The sequence below is a fragment of the Oryzias latipes genome, chromosome 7 (assembly GCF_053564925.1).
Source record: "Oryzias latipes strain Hd-rR chromosome 7, Olatipes_Hd-rR_3.1".
NCBI lineage: Eukaryota > Metazoa > Chordata > Actinopteri > Beloniformes > Adrianichthyidae > Oryzias > Oryzias latipes.
In genome coordinates this window covers 10,442,632-10,466,159 of record NC_136243.1, presented here as the reverse complement: position 1 = coordinate 10,466,159, position 23,528 = coordinate 10,442,632, and the positions used below count along the sequence as shown (strand labels likewise).

At 40.8% G+C, this 23,528-nt stretch overlaps 1 protein-coding gene across 2 annotated transcripts; it reads right to left on the bottom strand.

The window, feature by feature from the left end:
• Positions 1-84: 84 nt before the first annotated feature.
• Positions 85-18,206, bottom strand: LOC101165483 (6-phosphofructo-2-kinase/fructose-2,6-bisphosphatase). 2 transcript variants are annotated; one of them, XM_004071004.5, is made up of 14 exons: positions 17,943-18,206; positions 10,255-10,380; positions 10,060-10,156; positions 9,900-9,966; positions 6,297-6,371; positions 5,792-5,848; positions 5,579-5,700; positions 5,284-5,491; positions 5,061-5,207; positions 3,496-3,600; positions 2,382-2,511; positions 2,216-2,278; positions 2,080-2,144; positions 85-528 (listed from the first exon to the last, which is right to left on the bottom strand). In XM_004071004.5, exons 1-14 carry the CDS (start codon positions 18,001-18,003, stop codon positions 469-471), a joined length of 1,383 nt encoding a protein of 460 aa, XP_004071052.1. In that variant the 5' UTR covers positions 18,004-18,206; the 3' UTR covers positions 85-468. The 2 variants fall into 2 exon arrangements, with proteins under 2 accessions (XP_004071052.1, XP_004071053.1); XM_004071005.5 differs by lacking the exon at positions 17,943-18,206 and adding an exon at positions 10,967-11,316.
• Between the last annotated feature and the right edge of the window lie 5,322 nt (positions 18,207-23,528).

Here is a 23,528-nt window from a genome sequence, read left to right as displayed (position 1 = left end):
TTCCAAAATTACTCCCTGATGGGAGTTTCCAGAGAAAACATGAAAACCAGCTTTAACCTATAAAAAGATGCAGGAAAAAAACTCTCCATGTCAAATTTTATCTTTATTTATTTACATTTTTACACTGAAATCAACAAAGAATTTTCAATTACACCTTAAAGTGATGGTTTTTTAGGAGCTGTCCAGGGTGCCGATTCGTATTCTGAAATACTATAATCCAAGTTTGCTGTCTGAACTCTTTAGTGTGCATTAGTGGTTTAAACGTTTCTCATTTATTTGCAGGAATACGGTCTTTATGTGAATAAATTCGAGGCTTCATGTTTAACGAAAGATACTCTACAGCCACTCAGACAGACGGACAGACAGCTTTCACAGACACGGAAACAGAACCAGCTGCAGGTCGACTGTGAGTCTGTCAGTCTTCTCTAAAGGAGTCCATGAGATGTTCCTGTGTGTTAGGAGGAGTTCTTATACATGTTCAGGAACAGTCTGCAGAGCTTCATCTGGGTCTCTGTTGATGCTCACATTCTGCAAAAAAAGACACAAGAACAGAGAAAGGAAAGTCAAATGTTTTTATCAAATTAAACCTCAGTCACAACAATGTTTTTTTTTTTCTTAATAAGGTGTAGATGCTCAGGGTTGTTTTTCCTGGTGACTTCTGTTTTTACTCATTTAATTTGATCTTTTTTACTCACTGTTAGCGATTTATGTGTCTACTAAGATGCATTTATTCATTTATTTCACTGAATTTCCCCACTTCAGTACAAAGCCAGATTAAGGCTGTAAAGTGGAGTTAAGCCATGAAAATGTAAAGCCATAGCTCTACTATTCCCTATTTACTTTATTAGTGAGTTATTTTATGCTTTACTATGTTATGTGTATATGTGTGTGGGGGGGCATTGTACATGATTTATACTCTTTTTGTGCGTGTAATCCTCTTTTTCCTTGCTTTTGGTTTTTAAGGTTGGAAAATGGTTTATACAAAGATTTTCTGGTCACATTAGTTGGAAAGGTGCTCTAGAAATAAAACAAAGTTGGATTTCTTTAAGAGTTTGAATAGAGAAACACACCATGGATAACAGAAAGAAAAATAATTTGTTGCCAGTAAATCTCTTAAAACCATATTATTCATCTTTAACCATTTAAGCTGAGTACCTCCTAAAGGAGCAAGACAGCTTTTATACACAGAAAAGACAAAAAAAGCTTCACAGATGCAAAAAGTTAAGCCATAAAAATGTAAAACAGGAAAATTTCAAATGGAGGAAATCTTCCTGGGGATGACATACTTTCAAGAAACATAAAGCTTTTTAAAACACATTTGAAAAAAGAAGCTTCACGTCTGCTAAAACGGTCAAATCAAACAATAAACTGGCTTCTTGTCCTACCAGATGTTTTGTTTGTAAGACAGTTGTCATTGTGGATGCAACCTGTTCTGGACAATTAAAATAGCTTCGGTTTCTAAGATCAATCACACATGAGTTGTGTACTTTAAACAGTTGTGTGGTGTGTATAATTGTGTGAACCTCACTTTGTCAGAAGTTTAGTCATCATATCTGGACTTCTTAAGAGCATGTGAGTTTTCTCAGTCATTTATTCCTCCGTTTAATTTATTCTGTAAAAAAAATCTGGTTTCAGGCTGCTGCACACATTTCCAAGTGGCCAGCAGATGGCGCCAGAGTTCAGTGAGCGTACAGGGACAACAGTCAGTTCAGTTGAACATCTTTAAATGAAAACCAAGTTTGAGAAGAAGTGCATTAAATACGTTGCTCACAAATGTGCAAAAACGTGAAGCTTTTAATATAGATGGTATGAAGTTTAACGGAGCTGAAATTCCTAAATTTACATATGTGCTAAATAAGGAACACTTCTTAAAATTATGATTTTATTTTTGTTTTTAAGCCACGGAGCCACAGTGGAGGGGTAAAAAAAAGTGGTTCCAGAGCCTTCAGGTTTTAGACCTCTGGATTAAGGCATCACGCATTTCTTCTGCTGGTTTTTCTTTCAAGACTGAACCAGAACAAGAGAGGTGGTTCCTTGGTGAAAGTGCATCATCCTACATGTGAACTGGAGCAAACTTACTTTTGGCCTCTCCCTGTGCGTGTTGACGGCCTCAATATTCAAATAAAAGGACTCCACCTTACAGCCTTAAACAGAAGAAAAATTCAGAGTTATGCAGGAATCTGCAGCTGTCATGGACCCACAATGCACCGCTTACCATAAGCGACTGGTGTGAGTTTGAGCACAGTGTGAAGAGGGCATCTAAGATAGGGCAGCTCGTCTGCAAATAGAACAAAATCAGGCTTGCTAATAGTGTTTGTGGAGTCTGAACTAAATTTTGTGCAGAAGAGACTCCAGGCAACCGGATTCTGGTAACGTCATACCTGCAGGTTTGTCCAGGAAGTACGCGAGCAGGCAGCGCATCACAGCTTGGTGGCAGATCACCAGAACGTTTTCCTGCCTCTCCAGCTCCATGATGACGGGCTCCAGGCGGTGAACCAGATCCTCATATGACTGAAGGAGAGCCAGACACGTTCAAAAAAGCAGGACTTCTCTGTACCTGAACTACACGCTCAGAATGATGTTCTGTTCTCTATTTTATGATGAACAATATCTGAAGAAAAAAAAAACGGTTGTTGCAAATAAACTTCCTCTGGAAGCCCTTGTTTTGCTCTCTGAAGGTTTAAGTTCATGTCCAGATCCTCTGATTACTGCCTTGCCTTAGATAAAATATGCTATAACACCATAATTATAAAATATATGTATTCAGCATCAGTAAAATTGTAATTTTTTTGTTCCAGCGAAGAAAATTCTAAAACCCTTGCAGTAACTCCTGGAGTTTATTTTATTTCAAGAGGACAAACTTCAACTTTGACATTTAAATAAGCAGCTAAACTATGACTTCTACTATACTTGCTATAGTATAGTACAGTAGTTCTGAAACTTGGGGATCTTCTAATTACATTTTTCAAGAACTATTTTCACCAGAGAAAGAAAGTCCAATAAATTCAGTTTTTTTTTTATCTTTTCCTGTGTCCCAGTAAGTAACAACATCGTGTCCCATAATCATGTAATTTTTTTTGTCATTAATTTATATTTAAAAACAAACTGTAGAATACGTTTTAGAGTAAATATCCCTGATTTCTGGTCAGTCAATTACTTTTAAAATTGTAGGTTTTCTGTAAAAACTTAAAATAATTCAATTAAATTTGTTGAAATGAAATGACACAACTTTAATTTAACTTAATTTGTATTTATTGGATTTTATTTGATTTAACAAACCCCTGGAGTAGTTTGTAACACTGAGAACGTGTTTATGAATAAAAGTATGAACACACATTGTTTGGCAACAAAGCCTTTTAAAACTATTATTAAAGCATTAAAAACTATTCTAAATGGATTTAATGTTTGAGTTGAACTGTTTATATTGGTTACAACTTTAAACAGACAAATAAAAGAAAAGTCCAATAAAATAAACTAAAAGGAGGTGGTGCTCACCTCTCCTTTGGGGTAGCGGTATCGATACTTGTCCTGGTCTCTCAGAGCAAATTCTTCCATAAAGTTTTCTTGAATCTCTTCGTAGGTGAGCTCCTCACAAACCCCCTGGAGGAAAAGTGGGATCAGCTTTAATGGAACGACTGATCGACAGTTTTGAGTCAAAACAGTGCATACAGTAACTCTACAGTGTACAACACCTGAAGTAAATGAGCAAAACAGGAGATAACTTACTGACTTTTGAAAATATATTCAGCTTTCAGAGTTTATTACAATAGTTTATAGAGAAACACTTCATGACACCAGAGCCCTCCCAAACTAAAACTGCACGGCAAATCTATTGATAAGCTGCAACACTCACAGACGGATGAGAGGAGCCTCCAAAAACTAAGACAAGATCAGGCCTGTCAGAAGTCAGAGCTCTGTCTCCTCCTCTGGTCACCAGAGGGAACCGTCTCCAAAGTACTGAATGCACTTTGTCTCCTAGCAACCCCGGCGCACAGTTCCAGGATACCTGACTTTCATTTGCAATCACAGTCTGCTTAAGCCCTGCACTGAGCCTCACTCAGTGAGAAGTTTTCTTCGTGCCACTCTACCTTTACTGAGCATTGTAGCTGGACCGGATTTCCTGACCACATTTTATATCTGACTCTGTTTGCCTGCCCTGAACCTTTATCCACCTTTGTCATGGTAGGGAGAACACATCAATGTAAGGGTGGGGTCATTTTGACCCCACCAGATAGCACAAGGGTTAAGCTGAGATAATAAAGCTGCTGAAATTGGATCCAGCTTTCTGTCTGTTTTGTGACTAGGCCACTGCTGAGGTTCATTTCATTTTGATAAAAAACAAAATTCTGTTCAATCGATTGTAAACTTTCCTGAGAATACCCCACCATCACTGTGAAACATTTGTCACCAAAAATCTAATTTGTAAAAATACATTTGATCATTTTAATAAATTTATAAGCTTTTGTTAATAAAACAAAAATGTTGGTACTATGGACAACTGTAACATTAAATTAATTACAAATTAAATTCAAATTAACTTTAGAGAAAAGACAAAGCTGGTAGCCTTGTAAAAAGTTTCAAACCAAAAGTTTAGATAAAAAGTTAGAAATATTGAATGATGAGTAAATTATATTTTTTACTTGCACTGCCTTAAATGTAGCTGTGTTAAAGATTGGTTTCATTAGTGTAAACTACACACAAATTATAATTAAAAAAACTGCCAAATTCGTATCTATTATAGCTGAGGAATCAGTGTTTTTATAAAACAGATGTTCACCAACTGCATCTGTATCTAAATCCAACATTTAACTTAATTTAACTCTTTAGGATTTAGAACAAGTGCTGTCTACCTATGTTTCTCAGATGATCAGATGAGGAAGTTTTGAATTTATTTATCAATATTATTAATATTTTACGTGACTATCATTTGCTTTTTTTGTAATATTGGGAGGTAATTGGTTCAGCTGTTTGGTAAAATGTACAGAGCATGAGGAAAATAAAGACTTCATTAAAAAAGGCTTTTCTCTGAAAAAAAGGGAAAGAATTTATCTCAATCTCACAGCGTCGATCTCATTCAGAGCCTTCCACTGCTCATACTGGACTCCCAGAGCCTCTGCAGTCTGGATGGTCCTCTTCATGTGGCTCGTCCACACCTTCAGGTCTTTGATTCTCTGCCCTCTGATGAAGGACGCCAGGGAACTGGCAAACTGAAGCAGAGAGAGATGAGGACATTTCCATCTGCACGAAAGGACTAAACCTCTTTTTATATTTGGGTCCATTCACCTTTTGCCCTCTGGGGGATAAACTGGAATCCCCACCAATGCGGCCCAGAAGGTTGAGCTCGCTCTCGCCATGGCGGCTCAGGTAGATTGACCGCGGGGTGACGTGGATGTTCATGAGGTAGTAGACGATCCTGCTCTGAATGTGGTCTCGGACCCGGTTGACCAGGTATCTGCTACCGACGTCAAAGATCTTTATATAGGACAGGTTTCTGGACACCAATAAAAACAAAAGTGAGAACTTACTAATACAGAGGATCATACTGTGCATCATTATGGTCCTTAAAGAACACAAATACCTGTCCTTCTCATCATCTATAGGCAGGTAGCTGGTCTTGTAACAATCAATGCGCTTGATAAAGTCCTCCATGGCTTCATCTTCGTCACGGTCGATGTAATCTGGACTCCCAAACTTCACTTGCTGTCAAAATGACATTTATGTGAAGGCATAGAATAAACTGCAGCCATTTCAAAACGAGAAACTAATCGGAGGATATGAAAAGGTTTCTCACCCTAATATTCTCTGCAATGATTTCTGGATCATCACAGATGGATTCTACAAAGAAAACCTAAGCAGAAAAAAGGAAAATCAGCCATATAAAATCTCTGGAAATATTTGGAACCAATGCACAAACACAGTGCCCCCTGTGGTTGCATTGCAAAACAACAACAAAAAAACAAAAACAACAGGGTGATAGTGGTAGAACAAACATTACTGCTAACTCCCAACCATGTGAGTAACATAAAAAAAAGTATAAAACAGTCTGACACTGCTACATGTGAGCTATGTTGGCGTATTCTCAAAAACACCCGACCAAATATTTTGATAGAACACCATATACCCAATGAGTTATATCGCTAAAGACAATACACAAAAATGTTCCCATTGTCCAAGATACGTAAAGAGCGACGCCAGGTCTGTAAACTTTGAGACATGCGGATGATCTTCTGATCTGTTTCCTAATCATCCCCCTGCAGGAACAGTAAACATGTGATGTTCGTGAGAGTTCCACTTGCCTTGTAGCCCCTCTCTTTTGCAAAACTGTTGATAACGGCCCTCCTCTCCCTTGTGGTGTTGGTGGCATCAAAAACCTTCACGGCCGAAGGGCAGCAGAAAGGAAACAAAATGAAGCAAACAGAGAAATGCTTATTTAGCGCTTTATAGGCAAGGCAAGTTTATTTCTTCTTCTTTCTCTTTCGGCTTTTCCCATCAGGGGTCGCCACAGCGAATCCTCCTTTTCCACCTCACTCTATCATGAACATCTTCTACCCTAACACCAGCCAACTTCATGTCCTCTGTTAAGACATCCATGTATCTCCTCTTTGGCCGTCCTCTTGCCCTCCGGCCAGGCAGCTCCATCTCCAACATCCTTCTACCAATATATCCACTATCCCTCCTCTGAACATGTCCAAACCATCTCAGTCTGGCTTCTCTGACTTTGTCGCTGACACAGGCAACATGAGCCGTCCCTCTGATGTACTCGTTCCTTATGCTGTCTAACCTGGTCACTCCTAAGGAGAACCTCAACATCTTCATCTCTGCTACCTCCATCTCAGCCTCTTGTCTCTGTCTCACTGCTACCGTCTCTAACCCATAGAGCAGAGCTGGTCTCACCACTGTCTTGTACACCTTTCCTTTGAGTCTTGCTGGCACTCTTCTGTCACACAACACTCCTGACACTTTCCTCCAACCGCTCCAACCTGCCTGCACTCGCCTCTTCACCTCTTTTCCACAATCCCCATCACACTGAACTGTTGACCCCAAGTACTTAAACTCCTGCACCTTCTTCACCTCAGTCCCCTGTAACCTAACGCTTCTACCTTGATCCCTCTCGTTCAGACACATGTATTCTGTCTTACTACAACTGACCTTCATGCCTCTTCTTTCCAGAGCAAACCTCCACCTCTCTAGCTGTTCCTCCACCTGCTCTCTACTCTCACTGCAAATTACAATGTCATCCGCAAACATCATTGTCCAGGGAGATTCCTGTCTTACCTCGTCTGTCAGCCTGTCCATCAGCATAGCAAACAAAAAAGGACTCAAAGCTGATCCTTGGTGTAGTCCCACCTCCACCTTGAACTCCTCTGTCTGACCTACAGCACATCTCACCACCGTCATACTTCTCTCATACATGTCCTGAACTACTCTGACATACTTCTCTGCCACTCCAGACGACCTCATACAGTACCACAGCTCCTCCCTCGGCACCCTGTCATACGCCTTCTCTAAATCTACGAACACACAATGCAGCTCCTTCTGACCTTCTCTGTACTTTTCCATCAACATTCTCAAAGCAAAAATGGCATCAGTGGTGCTCTTACGGGGCATGAAACCATACTGCTGCTCACAAATCTCCACCTTCTTCCTAAGCCTGGCTTCCACTACTCTTTCCCACAGCTTCATTGTGTGGCTCATCAACTTTATCCCTCTATAGTTGCTGCAGTTCTGCATGTCACCCTTGTTTTTAAAGATCGGGACCAGAACGCTTCTCCTCCATTCCTCAGGCATCTTCTCACTCTCTAAAATCCTATTGAACAACCTTGTTAGAAATTCCACTGCTGTCTCTCCTAAGCACTTCCATACCTCCACAGGTACGTCATCAGGACCAACGGCCTTTCCGCTCTTCATCCTTTTCAGAGCCTTCCCAAGGCAAGTTTATTTGTAGAGCACAATTCTTACACAAAGTAATTCAAGGTGCTTCACAAAACAGAAAAACGCATTAAAATCACAATACATCATAGAAATAATCAACATAAAATTTACTTTAAAAGAAAAGAAAAAATTTGAAAATTGATTCATATACACGGCTAAACAGAAATGTTTTAAGTCTAGATTTGAACATGAGCACAGAAGAGGCCTGTCTTACGCCTTCAGGGAGGCTGTTCCAGATTTTAGCTGCAGAATATTGAAACACTGATTCCCCTTGTTTAGTTCTGACTCTGGGTATCAACAGGAGGCCGGCCCCTGAGGTCCTCAGAGTACGAGATGGTTCATATGGCACCAACATGTCAGAGATGTACTTTGGTGCTCGGCCATGGAGAGACTTGTACACAAGCAGAGCTGCTTTGAAGTCTATTCTTTGAGGTACAGGGAGCCAGTGCAGAGACCTGAGCACAGGACTAATGTGATCATACTTCCTGGTTCTGGTCAGGACTCGAGCAGCAGCATTCTGGATGTACTGAAGCTGTTTTACAGCTCGTTTGGAGAGGCCGGTGAGCAGGCCGTTACAGTGGTCTAACCTACTGGAGACAAATGCATGGATAAGTATCTCCAGGTCTGGCTTTGACATAACCTATAATCACCAGCAGCAATGTCTTGCAATAAGATAAGATAAGATAAAGATGCTTTATTGATCCCAGCTTGGGAAATTGGGTTGTTGCGGCGTCAGCTTTAAGCTCAAGATACAAACACACAAACAGTGGGTGACAACACAATGTCTAGTCCTAAGACTCTTCAACACATGAATGGGCAGGGGAAGGCTCGAACCTTCAGTATTTTAATCAAAGGCTGATCGCTCTACCACAGGTACCCCAGAAACACAGATGATCAAGCATCGTTTCCTATCTATGGAAGAATTTCTGTGGCATAATTAAAAATAAAAGTCAATACCAGAAATGCTGTTTTGTTGACTCAAAAATAAAATGAAAAAGCAATCCACCAAAGCGCATTTTCTTTTTCTTCTTCAACACTCCGCTCATTCTGTTGCTCAATTAAAATGATAAAGAGAGGTCCAGGAGAGAGCAAGGCAGGGGCCGCCCGGCCGCCCATATTCTTTGTTTTAAATAAATGACAACTGCATATAAGGACATTCATTTGCAAAAACACGCTGCAGCTTCAAAACAACCCCAGCTCTGACCTTACTTCCCTGGGGCCCAAAGGCCGCAGACATGAAGCTGTGAGGAGAGGCTGAACTCTGCGTGTGTCCAGAACAGTATAGTGACTCTCAAATGCACCTTCATTGTAAGGATTGAATGTTACCATTGTCTGTTTGCTCCCTGCTTTTTGAATCTTTTTGTATGTCTGGAAGACTGGGTACGAACTAACAGCATCTCTCTTGTTTCCTGAAAGGAATGGTGCAGGAAACAGGTTGCAGTCAACACTTAACAGTAAAGGGTAAAGGTGAAGTAGACAGGCATTTTGAACAGATTTTTCATATTTTTCAATCAGTGCCTATCAGGTGAAAGTTGAGTGCTCCCTTCATGCAGGCTGACCATTAGAAATAAGGAAATTAGACAATCAGAGTGTGGTTTTGTGTGGACGTCCAACAGGCAAATCACGTGCTACTCCACGCTTGCAGCATCTGTGCGCGGTCAGTATGTTCAGTACGTCACTAATGACTAGAGTGTGGCGTGAGAGCACCGTACGAAAACATCACCAGTACGTCAAAAGTGCGAGACACTTCTATTATCCTTACAAATACTTCACGAGGCATTTACTACACGCATTACAAATGGTACGTTCCATTGGCTGCAAGGGACCTGCAAGACACACCTGTGATAACCAACCAGGGACCCTATAAGGGGCCAGACAACCCAAAAACCAGCAGCACCCATCCAGGTCAACCCCCCTGCGTGAGTGCATGTAACTACGCCATAAGCTAATGATGGTATCTTACTTACAGCGACTTGTCCGTTTTCCTTTGAGAAGTAGACGGCCACATCTTTGAGAGCAGCTGAAGCGCAGGCTCTGAAAGTCATGTGACACGCATGAAGAAAACCAAAATGATGGAGGAAGAGCAAGATGTCAAAGACGTCATACTGACAACGGAAAAACACTTACTTGCGGATCCTCATGGCCTCCTCATTGTCAGGTTTAAAGAACTCAAAGTTCTTGTAGGTCTTGACTGCTTCCCTGCGATACTGACCCACATTAAACACTGACAAAGAAGAAAAAAGGTTATTTTTCCCCATTAAACCTTCTACAAACATAGAGCTTAAATTCCATTTCTTTAAATTCATGGAGTCTGTGTCTGACCTTTCGTAGGAACGCCAATCCAGTTCAGATAGCGAGTCAGCTTCTTGGAGATGTAGGTCTTTCCTCTGGCAGGCAGGCCCACCATCACAATCACAGTGGGGGAGTTACAGAACTGAGGCACGGAGGCTGAAAAAGAGTCGGAGGTGAGATGTTTTATTCTGCAGAGGAGCTCGGGCTGCAGTTGATCCAGTTCCAACTAAAACTCTTGTATTTCAGCTCCTTGAACAACTAAGACTTGGAAAAAGCAGCAGAGCCTTCTCAGGTGGATGAATGTTCAGTTTGCGTTGCAGTCTTAAAGTAATCCTCGTCACACAGCTGCTGTGTCTGTCAGTGTGCCTAACAATAAACCTTATCTATCCCCATCTTCAGCCAATTCTCTCTGGCAGAGCCTTCTTCAAACTGTAGCTTTTTACAGGATTCCAGCTCACAAACCTAAAACAAAAAGCTGTGAAACCAGGAAAGTATCTCTAATCTTTAGACCCGAGCTACATTTGTTTCCGATGGCGTCCGTAATCCACAGGTCAGGGTTCACTTTTGTGATCCAGCATTGACCCAGAAAACTTCAGTGTGGTTCCAGGCGTTCCTGTCTTGCCTATTGTGACACCTTCTAACCTCAAATATCTCACGAATACCAGACAAATGATTCTTTTCCTGGAGCAAGAATACAACAACACAAAAGTAAAAACTCAAGCTGAAACCCTCTTGCACTTACACCCCCTCCTGCGGTTCAGGTTAAACCCCATCCACGGCACCCAGATCTTCAGCAGAGGAGTCTGTGTGAGGTTGTTCTGCTCTGAGGCCGTGTTCAGTGTCAAAGCCATGAGGAGTCTGCAGCAGAAGCCGCCTGGTCTGCCTGCATGAGTGACGTGTGCGTTTCCCTGAACGCAACCTTCAGCAGGTCAGCTGACAGAGAAGTGTGAGCTACAAGAAGGGGGGTGGGGGCAGAGCGTTTGTCTGCTCCTTCATCTGCTGCAGAACCTCAGTAGGTGACGTCAGACAACAGGACAGCATTCATAATCCATTAAGAGGGGCATCTGCTGTGAGGAGGCCGCCTCCTCTCAGGGAGAGCAGGAGGTGAGGAGTGCAGCAGAGGAGGGAGCGCTCATGAATGCAGACCAGCACAGCTTGTTCTGCACACACGGCTTGTTTTGAACACTGGTGAAGATGAACTTCTGCTTTTTCACCACTAGAGGGCAGTTTATAGCCTTTTTTTTTAACTCGTTCCGTCCAACAACTGAGCAAACATATTAGAGCTGAAGGCCTTTTGTGTTGGACAGGTTTTACTATCACAAAAAGAGGTTATAGAACTTCGAGAAACCAAAGTATAGATTTGTATAAACCCCTTTTTGTTGTATTACTTTTTATTTAGTTGTTACATTTAGTGTAAGAAGAATGTAAGAAGGGGGGGGGGGGAGTAAAGGGAAGAGAGGTGAGAAAGTGGGGGATACAAGCACTGATATGAATAAGTTATTATCTGCTGGAAAGACAAATATTACATCAAAGGTGAAATTCTGACACGAACATGAGCGGAGAATGTCTGTCCATCAATACACTGTGGGTTAGGAGGAGAGATGAAGCAGACAGGGAGCAGTGTGGCAGTGTGCACGTGCACGTGGAGGTGGAGATACATGCATGCTGCCGAAGTGAACCGTAATAAGGGGGACCAGATCCCCGCCAGCCCGACCAGCCAGACCAGGAGAGAGGGGGAGACCCCCAGGCCAGGAGCGCCCCCGGCATCGGGACCCAAGCAGCCCGGGAGGGGCGAGGGGGGGGGCAGTTTAAATCTATGTTAATGTTTTCTGAAATAATGTAAAAATGTTCTCTAAGGATAATCAAATCAATGCTCTTGACAAATATACAAATATTGGCAACTATGTTATATATATGTGTGTGTGTGTGTGTGTACGTCTGTCAAGAAGAAAGCATCTTCTTCCCTCACCTCCGTGTGTTTTTCTTCAGGTTCTAAACAATCTAATCTATGGCTTCTGCTATGGCTTCTGCTTAACAGTGGATGCTCCTCCTGACTCATTACTGTCTACTTGGAACAAGTGCCTGAAACACAACTGCTTCAGTATTGATTTGGGTTTACTTCTGATAAATGTAATGCATTTTAACTAAACAAAGAACAAAAGTTTAAATAAAAAACCTCCTCCGCATCACTGTAGTAGATATTTAATGCATGTAATGCATTTAAAACGTGATATGTGTGAATGTGTGGCCCTGAAATTGACTGCCGACCTGCTCAGGGTATGCCCCACATTTACTAGCTGGGATAGGCTCTAGTAACCCTATGCCCCTGGACGAGTTTAAATGGGTTTGGAAGGGAGGGAAGGCCTGTGAATCCTCACCCTTTGATGTTTACTTTAGTCCAGCATCTACTTGAAACTAAAAACATTTGTGATTTTTTTTTTCATAGCTGGAAACACATCCAGGCGTCAAGGGGTTAACTTCAAAAAAGCTGTTACAGTAAACTTTAGTTGATAGAACTTTAACTGATCCCACAATGAGGAAATGGTTTGTCACTTTGACTCAACAACTAGACAAATATTTAAAAAAACAAATAAATAATAAAGCAATAAAATACAAGAAATAACCCCATGAAGTGTCCAGTCTATGAGTTGAGTGGCTGACAGCAGGAAAGATGTGTGAAAGTGCTGCTTCCTGCAGCGAGGTGTTCAGGTCTCTGACAGAAGGAGCTGCTCAGTGCAGCCATGGTCTCTTACAAAGGGTGATGAGGATCGTCCAAAAGTGTACAAATGTGTACAAAGTTGTTGTAAAAGTGAAAAAAATTGCAGCAACAGAATGAAATTAATAATATTTTTAATAGTAATATAAATTATGTATTTCTATTTTAAAGCAAATACAGAAATAATCCACCCTGTTACTGATAAGAAACCTATTTAGGTGCAAACGCCATTTCTACCACTTCCTAAGAGATTAAAAAAAGGCTAATGTAGCAGGAAGTTGTGTGACTAATGTGATATCAAAAAGAGTGTTCTGTCATCTTCACTGCTGCCCTCATTATCAGAAGAATCTAAAGAAAAGATAAAGTCAGAAAAGTAAACTACTTCTATCCTGTCTGCCAGGAAGTTTCAGTTTTATGCTTTCGGGGGGGGGGATCTCTTCTTGTGATATTAAATATCTGAAACCAAAAAATGAAGTCATGCTGTCACACTATTGTCTTAGGGGGATTTTACATCTAGTTGATTTAACTAGTCTTTTCTGTCTAGGGACCAGCAACCTGTCTAAAGGGACTAAAGATGGAAATTAGTCTAAAAGGCTATAATGTTGTATATTTGCATTTTTAAATGTTAAATTGAAATATGATGTCACCTTTCTTAAGCAAAAAAACAGAGTATAACATAACTCTGTCACTTTCAGCAATGTAGTCATGGTTGTATACAGGTGATGAGCGTAACTGTTTCTCAACACAAATGTATCGGCTTGAATCCTGCATCAGGGCTTATGTGGGTGTCAGCTTGGGGGGGCTGGGGAGCATGAAGGACCCAAAATACAGAGAGGGGAGGCACACAGTTCCAGGGCAAAGGATTTATTCAACTAAAAAAAGCGCTGCAGAGCAGGAAAACAAAACTAAACTTACTGTGGGCATAGCATGAACACATGGCTGAAGAGAGTCAGGGAAGAGACATTAATGGACCAGCACAAGAGGAAGGCAGAGACAAGACTTAAATACAGACAAGACACAGGTGAACATGATCAGGGAAATAAAACTCAAAAGCATGACAAAACAGGAAACCTTTCAAAATAAAAAAGGAAGCCGAACTCAAATCATGACGGTGACATAATGGAAGCAAAAAACTAATACAAAGAAACCCAAAACATGGCTGTGGGTAAGGATTACTATGTGCACCCACGAGGTTTTTTTCTGGCCCTCAGCTTCCCTGAAACCGATGTGGTACCACCGTAAACTGAAGATACAACACTTTAATTCAATGCAATTTTATTTATATAGCCCAAAATCACAATGGGCTTTGTGGTTTTTATTCGTATTTTTTTAATATTCCTTTTTAAAAATACCTTTTCCTATGACAGACATGAAAGGCTGAAGGCTTGGAACCTTCAGAGTGGGTTGTTGGTTCATTACAGGGACATGCATGGACAGAAACCTCCCATACATTTTGTTTTTAGTGTAACACACAACCCACATGCCTGATTTCAAACGCTCTGCAAAACCGATACCAACATATCTGTTATAGGGCCTATATTTTACAAAATCAAAGAATTTCGAGCTATTATGTGTATTATAATGTTCATTACTTACTATAAACAACCCCAAAGTGGGATTTTGATCCATTCATGTATTTTGGAGCATTCCTTCGAAAATCTGCACGCTGAGTACAGCCCCTCCCAAATCATAAAAATAGAGTGTGTCCTCACATAGTGATGTAGATTAGTGAGAAAAGCCCCTTCCAGGAAGAGTCTGCACTGCCAGCACTGCGCCCCGGCTAACACACACACACACACACGCACGCACACCCACACACACACACACACGCACACACACACACACACACACACACTCATATCCACTTCCTTCACGGAGCTAGAGGTGATCAGCTAAACGCTTTCATTTTAAATGCAGAACATACACATCAAACTCTGCAAAAGTTTGGATGTTGTTTGTTTTCGTGGGGAAACACAGACACGCTGCAGAGACTCTAGGTTGATGTCATGAAATGGGCGGTGCTTATTTGGAACGAAAGGTGGTGCCTCAGAGATCGATCAGAAATTCAATTCTTAGTTGTGGGCGGTACTGTTGGCGTGGAGTAAGCCCGCCCCCTTCCACCATCTACCTGTTTAAAGTCTTTCCCACTAGCTTATAGCCCCTCACAACCAAAGCTAACATTACTGGTGATACAAAAGTGGTGAGCAACATTGTAGTCATGCAGTTGTGCAGTTTTGATCCAGATTCCAGCTCAGAAGAGGAAAACAAAGACATACACAAATCTGTTTGTCTGCAAGTGGATGCATCAGAATGGAGCGGAGCAGAGAGTTTGAGGTTTGCTGTAGTAACTTTTACATCACACCTAAAAGCTTTTTCCAAACAGCATTTTTAACTTGCTCCTGATTCACAATGTCTTTAATAAAGAAATTTTTCTCAGAAATGCAGTTTAAATCTTAGTTTTCTTCATATATGTTTTCTATCATCAACAATATGCCACAAGAACATATTAAAACCACCAAAAACACAACTTTAAGTGGAGTGTCTTTAAAGAAATATTTTTCTGAATAACTCAGTAAAAGTCATAACAGCATAAAAATACACAATAAAACATCTATGAAACTTTACATTTGTGGTTAAAACCTCCACCAGGCTACTTGGCAAACTCCCCCCTGGACTGTGTTCTACTCCCTTCTGTTCTCCCTCTACACATCAGACTGCACTGTTTCACACACCTCCAATGCAATTCTCTTATTTGCTGATGACACCACCATTGTGGGTCTGATCTCAAATTGCGATGAGATGGCGTTCAGGGCAGAAATCAGCAACCCGCCCATGTGGTGCTCTGAAAACAACTTGTCTCTAAATGTTCAGAAGACCAAAAAACTCATCTTGGAGTTTAGAAAACACAAAGGCCCCTCTACTAATACATGGGTAACGGGTGGACCGCGTCTCCCCCATCAGATTCCTGGGCATCACCATCTCTGCCGTGTTATTATTTTTTTTACTCATTGTTGTACAGTGTGCTGCTGATGATGAACCACAATTAAACTTTGCTGACAGTTGGAATAAAGTATATTCTTTTCTATTCTATTCTATTCTAAATCACAAGTCTCCACTAAACCTCACTGCTTCAGGACATCTTTCTTTCTCTGATATTTGTGCTTTAGGCAAAGCAAATCCACACCATAGTGTACTCTATTTAGAATTAAAGAATAAGTTATAAACACTTTTAGTACACTTTGACAGCCTCAGGATGTAAAAAAAAGTTGGATTATTGATGATAGAGGACTTCAAGCTCTAAAATATTTGCACTCAAAGTTAAAAAACAAACAGAAAAGTTTAGGTGTGGAGTAACTACATGACCTGGAAATCCTTTTAATGTAACTCTAAACAAAATGATTCTAGTGGAAAAATAGACTGAATTCAACATGAGTAGATGCAGCTGATTGATGTCTAAATATGATTTATTCTAACAGAGATCTGCATGAACCCTGGTGGACTTAAGATCAAAGTCAGCCGTCAGTAAGTCTTGAGCCGTGACAGCAAAGTGTGTTCTGCCATAAATACTCTACCACGAACAGCAGCTGCACTGGTTGTTCTTATGTCTCTCACGTGTTCAAATTGCAGTCAGGTTTTCCCTCTCCACCTCTCAGGTCGGTTTTCATACAAAAGCATAAAAATGAATCTGATCACAGCAGATTACAGTTATGCAAAAACCTTACAGGAGAAGCAATAGACTTATTTCAGTCAGTGTTTATTTTAAAAACATGATGGTAAAAGGTAGCATTCTACTATAGTAAGTCTTTACTGCTTTCATTGAGTTTAAGACAGTTGTAAGCAGTGTGTTACCATGACTGCTTTTTGATGGACTTTTCATGGATGTTTTGCTCAAAAATGAATGAAAAAAATGAAAAAAAAAAAAACGTTCTGAAAAGCCATGACGGTATTTAAAGAGGATATTTCACACAATTTAGAAAAATTCCATTTCATTTTTTTTACTACAAGAAAGCTGATATGAAAATATTGATGTCTAAGAGAGCTCAACACACTGAGAAACAATATAACAAATCAAATGATGAGCTTCAAGCAAATAAAAAATCCTCCATCATTTCGTCAGTCCGCGCTGCTGCTGTTTTCAGTTTCATGGAAAAAAAAAGTAATCTGAAAATCCCTAAATCTTTACACTGCACTTTCAGGCATGGTAGTGGAGGTCTAATGATTGGGGCTTGCTTTAAAGGCACAGATCATGGAGTCCTTGAATTCTCAACAGAAAACTCTGCTTTACCAGTTAAACGCATGTCTGAGACTAAGTCTAGCAACCACACAATGATGCAGCACAAAAAAACTAGTTGGTCATTCTAAACGTGTCTGAACCTTAAACTAGTCGTCCATATTCAAGTGTTCACAAAGCTCATTGAACTGAGTTGATGCGAAGAAAACAAGGTTTAAAAATTTTCTACAAATTAAAGCTCTCAAAACCAAAGAAACCCCGCCACAAAAAAGTATTTTTAAAATTTTATTGAGTTAATGCATAAAAAATAATGTATAACACTGTATTTGCATGACACCTCAAAAATACAAGATAAGATAAAAAGGGCGGGTCTAATTTTTGGTCATGACGGCTTAAATCACATTTCCTACTGATCAGAAACTACACCTATCAGCGAGCGACAGATCCACATGGAAGAGCCCAGGCTCGTAAAAGCCTCACTGAAGCCCCTCTACATAGTCCTATGTCCACTTTCAAGCATTTACTCCTCATTAGCAAATTATCTAAAAAAATAATGCAGAAAAACATTTAAGTCTGCACAGAAAAGCATGAAAGCCTTTTTTTTAATACTTCCCCTGTGTTGAGCATTATTGCAGTTCAGTCAAAAAAGGAAGGTATAGTCGCTTTGCCTGTGCATTAACAATGACAGAACCTCGCACAGATCATAGAAACTTTCCTGAAAAGTTCCATTTGAATTTCTGAGCACACTTTCTGCAGAAGCAGGGAGCTCACCTGCACTGTCACACCTGCGGAGCTTCATGTTTTCCGGCTGGTTGGGCTCCATTGTTTGCATACGCTCCAAAGTGGCCTCCGCTGGACCATCGAGGTGACCGGCAAACAGGTTTCATCCAGTGTTACAAGAGGGAAGGCTCTTTTTAGAGAAGATGAATGCCTGCACTAAAGCATTCTCAGCCCACCCCCACTTCTGTGATAAATCTTTTTCTGCAACACATGAGATATATGATAGCAGTACGCCGGGCTTGTCCTTTAGTGTTTGGCAGGGCCGAGGTTCACTGCAGACTGCAAGGTAAGGGGAGAGGCAGCATGCAGGAGGCGTCATAAGGGAGGCAAAGGTCATCGGCAAGTTGTTTCTGACCATAGAGACATTTTTGTTTACAGTCTGCACCAGTCCTTTCCTGGAAAGCAGTGTGAGCGTTGCAGTTTGCTGAAAGGTATGCACGGGCTTCTACAAATGGGGAGGGGGGACCCTTGAAATGCAAAAACCTGCCTGTGACATAAACTAATACCCTGATGCCCCATTCCACATACCAAGACTGAGGAATCCTGTGACAAAAACACCTGATCTGAAAAATTTGGAAATATTTTGGTTTGAAACTTTGCAAATCAGGATAAACAATTTGATGAGCATTAATGCCAAATCTGCAGAGGAAATAGTTATAGATGTGCCTTTATTGTCACTGTCCGCATGTACAATGAGATTAAAAGCCATCGCCATATCAGTGAAAAACATATAAAATATACAAAACAAACATATCAGTTATGTGCAAAAACAAGACATACATGATCTGAACATGTTGGTTCTGTGCACACAGGGATTAAGTAACAGTGTTAGGGACGCCCAAGAAAATCCATTTTCACAATAAAGACGTGAGAAAAATATTGAAGTTAAGAGAAACTAAATAAGCAAATGTACATGTGCATATATACACAGGTATGTGCCAGAGTGTAATCAGGACATTCGGAGTTTAAGAGAGTCCTTTCACAAAAATAGCTTTTTAAAAATCAGTTTGAAAGCAGAAATAGACAGAATGTAATTAAAGTCAAACCAAAATAAAAATCTGATATGCATGTAACCATAAAATCACTAACTTTAGTTTCCCTGTTCTTTTCCTATTTCTGAACTTATTACAATAGAGGCCATTGTATGAGAACTGGACTGACAGAGTTTTACATCACCCAAAGAAAATGATTTACTACCAGCTCCAACCAAATAAAGTCAATCCGTCCAAAAAAGTTCATAGTGTCTTCAGTTGTCAATTTGGTCGTCATTTTTTCGTGGCATGGACTCCACCACGTTCAGGATTCTTGTCATTTCACCACAGGAGAAAAAACAAAATTCGTGTCTCTGTTCCAGGACCAGTCGTTTACAGTAAGATCAGGACAGGAAGTAAGAGACACATCAATATGATATATCACGATTCTTACTGAGTATTGCACTGAAGAGAATATATCACAGTATTGCACAGTTCCAATGATTATTGCACCGTCCTGTGATTGTTGCACCGAAATCTAGCACAGAAGAGAGTGCATCACGTAGCACTGCTTTTTTGAGTTGTCCGTGAGAGGGCGGGGGTGTCACAATGATCTTCCAGAGTTCAGCAGCCTTACTGCTTCAGGGAAGAAACTGTTCCTCAGTCTGGTGGTCCTGCTCTTTATGCCCCGCAGCCTCCTGCCTGAAGGGAGCAGGGAGAACAGAGGGTGTGAGGGGTGAGTGGGGTCTTTCAGGATGCAGGAGGCTCAATTCCTGCATCTGATCTTGTAGATCTCAGTGGTGGTCTGCAGGCTGTAACCCACTGTCCTCTGTGCAGCTTAAGTCACTCGTTGCGGAGCTTGTCTCTCTGCCACAGAGCAGCTGCCGTGCCACACAGTGATGCAGGAGGACAGGACACTCTCTACACACCTGTTGAAGGAGGTAAAGGACTGCGATCCCCATCCCAGCGCTGATGTGCCTTCTTGACTAGGTAGGAAGTGTTGGTGCTCCAGGTAACGTCGTTGGAGCTGTGAACGCCCAAGTACCTGAAGCTGAAAACCACTTCCACCACGGCCCCTCTGATGTGAAGGGTAGGAGGGGGGCGTCTGTCCTTCCTGAAGTCCACAATCATCTATTTGGCCTTGTTCACGTTGATGCAGAGCTTGTTATTGGAGCAAGTGTACCAGCCGGTGTCAGGAGGATTCATGCGCAGTGTTTTTTTGAACACATGGAGAGGCAGGCGGCTGGCAGCCGTGGGTCAGAGACAGGTGAGAGTCCAGGATCAGGCAGAGGTAGATGGTGGAAGAATGCTCAAAATAGCAGGCCAGAGACATAAGACTTCACACTGAAGGGAGTGGTTACTGATGGGAAACAGCTGTGGGGCTCCTGGGAGAATGACAGCAGGGGCTGATGGGAAGTGGAGTGTGGAGAAACAGGAAGTGTTAGTACTCTGGAGATAGTTCTTGCTGATAGCCAGAGGGGGAGACAGGGGACCGATTCATGACAGCCAGACAACTTCAGGAAGCAGTGATTGGTCAGAGTCAGTCTTTATTATGGCAACCATTCTTACCAATCAGGAGGGAGCTTGTTGGAAGTCCACATCTCTACCATTTGAAAGTGGGCTCTGGGAGTCTGTCAATCAAACGTTTGGAATGAGTAAGCAGATTTAATTTTTAGTTTTTCTTCTCAATAGAGGTCAATGGGATTTTGGCTTCTTGGTATCAGCAGGTATTTCCTGTTTGGATTGTGTGGGGGAGGGGTCACTCAGTCCACTTCTCATATACAGTCAAAAGTAGAGATAGGTAGAAGTAAGTTTCACCCATCTACTGTCTGGAGATGTCTGCAGCTTAAAAGCTAAACCTCAGATGTGGAAACGAGCAGGAAAACACAGGAACTGGTCTGTTCCAGGTGCCCAGGACTGATCGTCATAAACAGCAAATGTTTGTCTGTAGTGGAAGGCAGTCTATGGTCAAAGAATAATGAATGCCTGTAGGAAACAGGGAAGCATGGTGGAAATCTCTAGAATGTTTGGGGCTGCATTTCTGCAAATGAAATTGGAGATTTGATCCGGATTAATGGTTTTCTCAAAGCCAAGAAGTGCTGGCAGATACTTATCTAGCATTCAAAAACCATCAGGGAGGCGTATGATTGACTCTAAATGTATTTTGCAGATGGACAACAACTCTAAATATATGGCCACAGTCATTAAAACCATCTTCTGAGTAAAGAGGAACAGCATTACAGGAAGTGAAGACATGGCCCTCCCAGAGGCCTGATCTAAACATCATGGTAAGTCTAAGATGACATAAAGAGATGAGATCTGTACCTACCAGCCCTGTTTTGTCAAAAACTGACTCCAGGTGGATTTACAGTAGAATAATGATGTTTTGAAGACAAAAGTTAGTCACAAAAATATTGATTTGACTTAGATGTCCCTACTATTTGCTGTTTGATGAAAATAAATTAATAAACTCTCATTTTTTTAACGGATTCACTTCGCAGTATTTTTCCGTCTAAAACGTCAAACTAAAACCTTAAAACTTTGAACATTGTTTTTGTTTGTGTGTATATTTATCGCCCCAGTACCCAAAGCTTGGTAGGCATGCCACATGCAGAGGACCAAAATAGCGGTAAATGGCGTTTACTTATATAGCGCTTTCTACCTTCTTTCGAAGGCCCGAAGCGCTTTACAGTCCCATTCACCCATGCTCACACACATTCACACACTGATGGTGGCTAGTGATTCAGTAGTCATTGTTTCCCAATGACTAGGGAAGTCATTGGAAAAACATGCTACTCATTGATCTACTTGAGGTATAAAAGGAGCTTGAAAAGAGAAGTGGTGGATGGGGAAAACAGTAGTTACCAACAGTCTTTGTCACCATTTGGAAAAGCCTGCACTGAAGGTTTTTTAGTGAAGCAAAATGTTTGCAGGAGGTCATTTAAAGTAGAAAAAACAACCCAAAACATATAAAAACAAAAGACAAACAAAGTTTTCAGCTGTCATACACAAGATAAAAAGAAGAACTTCAGTCTTATGTCAGAGGGAAAGTTTGGAAGACTGATCCAGATTTTAGCTGCTTTGCTGTGCTCATCCTGAGTATGGGCACCAGTGGTTGTCCATGAACTTTGCAGGTTTGAATTGAACAGAACCAAAGAGCAAACAAAAAACAGATAATTTTAAACCTAAGATTTGAAAGTGAAAGTTTTTCAGGATTATTCCACAATCCTGGAAAAAGGGAGATGTGAATTTTTTAAAGTTTCCACCATCAGATAAGCAAGTCTCTGCATGTAAGGCGTCACATGACAACAAACTTCCTGGCAGTTAAAACAAAAATAATACGCAACATTACTGAAATAAACCCTGAGGACACTGCCACGTTAGACTGACGTCCAACATAAAGTGCTGCAGAAACAGAATCTCACTGGAAGATGACAGATCGATGCCCAAATATAACCAACAGAAGTCATTACTGTTTTTATTTAATTCAATTTACCAATCTCAAACATTAAAAAATTAAAGATTCGAGGCTTTTTCCTCACCTCAGGACCAAAAAGCAGCTTTTTCGGGAATTCTAACTTTTTGCTCTTTTTGATAACTTCAAATTACATGAAACAGGCAGTTTTTGAGCAAATCAAAGAGAATTAACTGTCTGATGAGTCAGCTGAAATAAGGACAATCCTTTGAAGAAGATTTTGGTTGACATCAAATGTGCTCAAGGCAGGTCTCAGGAGGAAACTCAAAGGTCTTGTAGATAATAGCACTTCAGCCTAACCACAAACCCTGGTGTCTGTGTTTATCTGAAAACACAAACAGTCTCCTTTATCCAATACTCTGAGGAGGCAAAGATCCCTATTGATATGTAGACGTAGGGTTACTCACTCAAGATGCAGAAAACAATTTATTTTCTGTAGCTCTGATTTACTCTAAAGCTCCACTCTGATCATCTTTAAGGGTTCCCAGTGGTGTTTTAATTACGATTATACAATTTTTAGACAAATCAAAAAATTGGTATCATTTTTTAAGACATAGTTTTGGTAGAGCAGCAGTAGTTCATCAGAATTTTGCCTCTGACTTGTTGCCGGGACTGTTGGCGCAGAGCAAACCTCCCCACTTCTGTTCCATCTACATTAATTTTCGTAAATGATTGAAGAGCTACTGTGGTCTAAAGAATTTAAACACTGGAGCTGAAGCTCTGGTGTTAAAGATCTGTAGAACAAATTTAAAACCAAACCAAGATGTCCCATCATCCATCTGTTTAAGTTCCCTCGCGCTGGCTTACAGCCCCTCACAACCTAACCTAAAACCTTACCGGTGCAAAAGAATTTCGAGTGATGTTGCAGCTAGCCATACAATTATTTTTTGTTTTTTGATTTGAAATGGTTTATTTCAAGCAATTAAGTAGAAATAATACACCAAAGCAATATAATCATCAGTTGTACATTCATAAAGTAACTAATCAAATGTATTATAATTAGACATAATTAATAAATATTGCTTGAAAGGGAGTGGAAGGAAGCTAACTTATATAATCCCTCCCCGTTATACAATAACCATTTTATTACATGATTTATCAATATCCGGTTCCCAGTTTTTATAAGACAGA